The sequence below is a fragment of the Punica granatum genome, chromosome 1, assembly GCF_007655135.1.
Source record: "Punica granatum isolate Tunisia-2019 chromosome 1, ASM765513v2, whole genome shotgun sequence".
NCBI classification, from domain to species: Eukaryota; Viridiplantae; Streptophyta; class Magnoliopsida; order Myrtales; family Lythraceae; genus Punica; species Punica granatum.
In genome coordinates this window covers 41,262,565-41,268,145 of record NC_045127.1, presented here as the reverse complement: position 1 = coordinate 41,268,145, position 5,581 = coordinate 41,262,565, and the positions used below count along the sequence as shown (strand labels likewise).

The 5,581-nt window shown below is 43.6% G+C and overlaps 1 protein-coding gene across 1 annotated transcript; it reads left to right on the top strand.

Annotated features, from left to right (window-relative positions):
* The first annotated feature begins 1,565 nt into the window (after positions 1 to 1,565).
* On the top strand, positions 1,566 to 5,250 carry LOC116194295 (disease resistance protein RPM1-like). The gene is made up of 2 exons (XM_031523111.1): positions 1,566 to 1,701; positions 1,888 to 5,250. Exon 2 carries the CDS (start codon positions 2,404 to 2,406, stop codon positions 5,038 to 5,040), a length of 2,637 nt encoding a protein of 878 aa, XP_031378971.1. The 5' UTR covers positions 1,566 to 1,701; positions 1,888 to 2,403; the 3' UTR covers positions 5,041 to 5,250.
* Positions 5,251 to 5,581: the final 331 nt, after the last annotated feature.

Here is a 5,581-nt window from a genome sequence, read left to right as displayed (position 1 = left end):
AATCCGCGTCTCTCTCGCTCTCGCTCTCTGGTGGAGCTTTCTCTGAAATAATATCTTCGTCGTCAATCTTATCCTTTGGGCGCTTCAATGTCTCCTCCACTGTCCTCTCTGAATCTTAAATCAATTTATATGTCGTCAGTGCCTTTTGCGTACATTACACTTCACCAGGATTGGCTTGACCAATTCATTCATTTGATTGAAGAGTATGAAAGGCCGAACATTTCAAATTTTTCTCCATCCATTTACGGATTGTCTCGATTTGTTCCCTGCACTCGATGAATTCATGCCGAATTGCATCCGGAACACGGTCAGTGCATTTGCAATGACTTTTCATGATAGATTTTAGACAAATTAATCACACTTTCTTATCGAGTAACGTGGATTAGCTCAAGTAGTTTGACGCTTATTCTCCTTAAACAAAGTGTCGAGTTCGAGTCTTATGAATGGAAAAAATCTATGTTGGAGAGATTTACCCCTAAATAGACCGATCCAGCTCGAATTGGATTAGTCGGAGCCCATTAAGTTTTTGGATAGCACGGTGCAAATCAGGGGAAAAAAAAATGAGGTTGCAGACTTTGACTCCGTGAGCAAAGTCCTTCTTTTTGCCCCGTTTGGCCTGCTTGCTTGGACCACTACGCGTTGTACCAATTATGACATTTTAAAATGTTTGGATTCTTGTTTACGGGTCTTTGATGTTTGGATTTGGATGTGCATTTTCTTGATTTGGCTTATTCATATACGATTACGGGGTGATCCTAACGGCCAAGACTTAACTTGCACTGCTTGTTTGTCGTTTAACGCTTTTGTGTCATAAAAAGCCATGAAAGAAATAGGTGCAGTGTTACTTTTTATGTGACTTGTGATCGATTTTTCTATTGCCCAGAAAGAATTTTGAATCTTTGATAAGGAGTTAATAATAATGGACATATATGTTTACTTTAGCATCGGATATGCAGCTGGAACATAATGGATATTCATATGAAAAGTTGGTGTGGAAATACATTATTGCAAGTGCCTCGAAACATGAATGTAATTTTCTGTCTATCTCTGGGACACGAAACCACTGTTAATGAACTCATGAGTATGCTACGACAGACTGGTCGGTTGGCTACATTCGCAAGCAAATGATCGTGCAACTTGCCACTGCTAAAGCGATGGAAATGAAGGTACACTACTTTATTTGGTCAAGGTACATGTTTCTTGGCAGTTCTGGATACTTTAACATGTTCTTTTTTTCTTTTGAATATTCTCAGCATTGCTTTTCTCATGGCCCGAATAGTCATTTTAGAGATGAAGAACTTGTTGGCCTCGGATAGGGAAGGTAATTTTGCTTCTCCACGGCGTAAATGATGAATCACCTCCAGCTAATGGACAGCGCCAACTGCATGATCTATTCAGAAAGTATCATGCATTAGGGGGGAAGAACCTTATCTTGAAGATAATTGATTTGCATTTTAACAAAACAATTTGAGTTTAATCCTTTTCTCCTTTGTTAGGTCATGGATTACGTAATCGAAAGGGCCCTTTTTCGTACTGTATTATATTTTCAAATCAAAGATGAGTTATATGTCATCACTGACGTCCCAGGCTGGTGTCGAATGTATACAAACAAGTATGGGAAGAAAGTATTGCCTTTAGAACTTGGCACAACCAATCAGGATAGCAGAGATGCATGAGGAATTTACCCAATCGAACTCATCAGTGAGTGCGACTTAAGTTTTCGTCTTGTGAGATCTCCGTAATTATTAGTAGAAACTCAATACCGAACTTTTATTTTCCCCATGAAATTCTTGAAAAGTATTTGGTTCAAGGTCAATGGATATTTCATCTGTAGTCAAACGACATGAGAAGGTTTCCTTGGCGTACTAACTTGCTGATTTATATCAGTCTTCGCAGGAAACTACATTTCAATTACCTCCGGCAAAGCTTTTTCCTGATCTCCTTGATGCCTGCCGTATAAGGAGGTTTTAAAGATGACGGCATCGTAGTTATAAGCAAGGATATTGTCAGCTGTAAACTATGATTCTGTCCTCTTAAAAGAGCTGAACTTCTTAACTACTAAAATTACTGCTAGGGAAATTCAGCTTTTTAACATTGTTGAGATAGAAGATAAGCCCCACTTCAAAGGAACCTGATGAGAACCTCGGAGTGGCACTATAAAATTGTGCAGTTTTGGAAGTGAGGGACGAGAAGGCAGAAGGTCCAGTGACCTTTCTGCTGAACAAGATCTCGAGCTTTCTAGACAATGAGATCCACATATTTAGAAATGTTCAGGAAGAGGTCATAGACGTGAGGGATGAACTCGCACGTATCAAGGCCTTCCTGAGAACTGCAGACTCCCTGGTGGAGAGCAACGAGCAAGTCCAAGTATGGGTCGAGCAAATCAGGGACCTTGCTTATCAAATGGAAGATGTTCTTGATGAATTCAAGCTGCTTTCAGTTCAAGACCATGGCGATGGCCTTCATGGTATTCTCTGCAAGTTTGTTGGCAACATCAGGAACCTGAAAGCTCGTTATCGGGCCATAAATGATCTGCAAAGGGTCAGCTTGAGGCTCAAGAGCATCTGCGAGGGGCATAAAAGACTGCGCCAGAAATTCTGGAGAGCCGGGCAGCATGTACAGTCCAATGATGGCGACGGCCCATGGCTGGACCACTGCAGTGATGCTCTTCTTTTAGACGAGACTGATCTTGTGGGCATTGAGGAGCCCAAGAGGCTTCTTGTGCAGCACCTCATCGTGGGTCCTGCCAAGAGGGAAGTAATCTCTGTGGTCGGGATGGGAGGGCTTGGAAAGACCACTCTTGTAAAGCAAGTCTATGACGATCCCACTGTAAAGAAGCACTTTGCTATTCGTGTTTGGGTCACTTTCTCTACATCTTCCAAGACAGAGGAGCTCCTGAAGGAAATGCTCCAACAGATTGCCTGTCAGATCAGGAAACCGGCTCCAAAGAGGGTGGACACCTCGAACAGTGATTGGCTGAAAATGATGATCAAGGGCTGCCTGCTCAACAGAAGGTACCTGATCATTCTTGATGATGTGTGGCATGTGAATAAATGGGATGCTGTCAAATACGCTTTTCCCAATGATGGGTGTGGCAGCAGAGTCATGCTGACCACGCGCAAGGCCGATGTAGCCTCTGCCTCCCACGCGGATTTTGGTGGAAAGCGATATGACTCGAAGCCCTTGGCCGATGAAGAGTCTTGGAAGCTTTTCTGCAGAAAGACATTTCCAGGGAACAACACCTGTCCTTCTAACTTAGAGGAGACCTGCAAAACTATACTGAGTAAGTGTGAGGGTCTGCCTCTCCCTATCGTGGCCATCAGCAGTGTATTGGCTTCAAAAGACATGCGAAGAATCGATGAGTGGGATCTTGTGAGGCAAACTCTTCGTGCAGAGATCGACGGAAACGACAGGCTGAAGAAGATCAACAAGGTACTTTCCCTCAGTTTCAACGACTTGCCTTACTACTTGAAATCTTGTTTCTTGCACTTAAGCGTCTTTCCTGAGGGTCACGGAATCGAACGTATGAGGCTGATCCGGTTATGGGTAGCAGAAGGATTTGTTGAGACAAAAGAAGGTAGGACTCTTGAAGAAGTTGCCGAGGACTACCTGAAAGAACTCTTGAACAGAAGTTTGTTGCAAGTGACAGACACGACTAGCGATGGGCGGGTAAAAGAGTGCCGAATCCACCACCTTCTACAGCAAATTGCAATTCAAAAGTCCAAGGACCAAAACTTTGCTGCAAGAGTGGACGAACAGAATGCATCCTGGCCTGACAAAGTTCGTCGTCTTTCCATACATAATAGGTTCCAATCTTCACATAAAGACAGGTCGCTTTCCCAACTTCGCTCCTTGTTCATGTCTGGCGTCGAGAAGTCCACGGTAAAAGCAGCATTACTGTGCGTTCTCAAACTGCTCGCTGTTTTAGATTTGCAAGCTGTTCCTAATTTGAGGAAATTTCCGGTTCAAGTAGTTGAGATGTACTCCCTCAGGTACTTAAGCTTTAGGTATACTGAGGTAGAAACAGTTCCCAGTTCAATAGGGAAGCTACAGAACTTAGAGACGCTTGATCTGAAACATACATATGTCACTGATCTGCCTATCGAGATCATGAAGCTCCAGCGACTTCGGCATCTTCTCGTTTATCGCTATGAAACTATATCTTATTTGCATTCTAAGTATGGCTTCAGGACGCCTGCGGATATTGGGTCACTGCAATATTTGCAGAAGCTCTGCTACATAGAGGCCGATGACGAGAGAAGTCACGCCCTAATGGAAGATATTGGGAAGCTGACCCAGTTAAAGAGGCTGTGCATCCTCAAGTTGAAGAAAGAAGATGGGGCAGCTTTGTGCTCTTCGATCGCAAAGTTGACCAATCTGGTGGCATTGTCAGTTTCCTCGTTGGAAGATGATGAAGTCCTTGATCTTCAGGACCTTTCTTCTCCACCTCCTCTACTCCAACGGATTTACTTGGAAGGACGTTTACTGGCAATGCCGCATTGGATTCCCACCCTCGAGAGCATCGTCAAATTACACCTGAGATTGTGCTGTTTGAAGGATGACCCGCTGTTATCTCTTCAGAATCTGCCCAATCTTGTCCATGTCGAGCTGGAAAAGGTTTATAACTGGAAGATACTACACTTCAGTGCAAAAGGGTTCATGAAGCTTCGGAGATTATTTCTTGATAATTTTCTGGAGCTAAGGGGCATAGAGGTGGAAGAGGGAGCCTTGCCCAGCATTGTTACGTTGATTATCCAGCGATGCAAGTTACTGCAGAATGTTCCTTCGGGCATCGAATACCTGACGAAGCTCAAGGTGCTGGAATTCTTCGATGTGCACGATGAATTGGTCAGGAAACTCGAGCACGAAGATCAGAGCAAAGACTATCAGAAAGTTGCTCACATTCCCGAGCTTCGTTATGGGTCGTGGACTGATGGGGGCTGGGATGTCAAGTTGGTGCAAAGAACTGGGGAGGAAGCTGGTTCTTCTCATGCTGGAAATGGTAGGAGCAGAAGTGAACTTCCTCCTTGTTGGAAGTGATTACTTCTACTTGCTGTAAATATCTGTACAGATCTAAATTGGTACTAGTCTTAATGCGAGCCGACTCGTTGTAAATTATGTTATTTTACTTAGCAATGTGATCTCTTCTCATTGCTGCTTGGAGTAGTTTTTCCATATCAGGCAATGATGGCAACACCTCTACCTGCTCTGGATCTTGTTGGCCGAGGCCATTAAAATGATTCCTATGCTGAACCCAATCTTTCCTTAGATGAGACTATAACATTAGAGGGTCATGCTGCCTGAAAGATTATATGGGATACCACGTAGCGTAGTTAGATGTCGATAGTGTGACGAAGTGAAGTAGTTAATGAAGTAAAGAACAAAAGGGAGAGAGTGCTGATTTCTGATTTCTGTTGTTTAGGGAGGGCAAATACGGGCGTTTCTATTAAGTTTTGCAGCAGGAACGCCACCTTCAAGAGGTACAAGGGATACTTGGCTCCACTTGGAAGTGCTCATCGACTCGAAAGTGTTCACTTAAACCAACTTTAGTTGTTGGTTCGTCGCACCCTCTGAGGCTAGT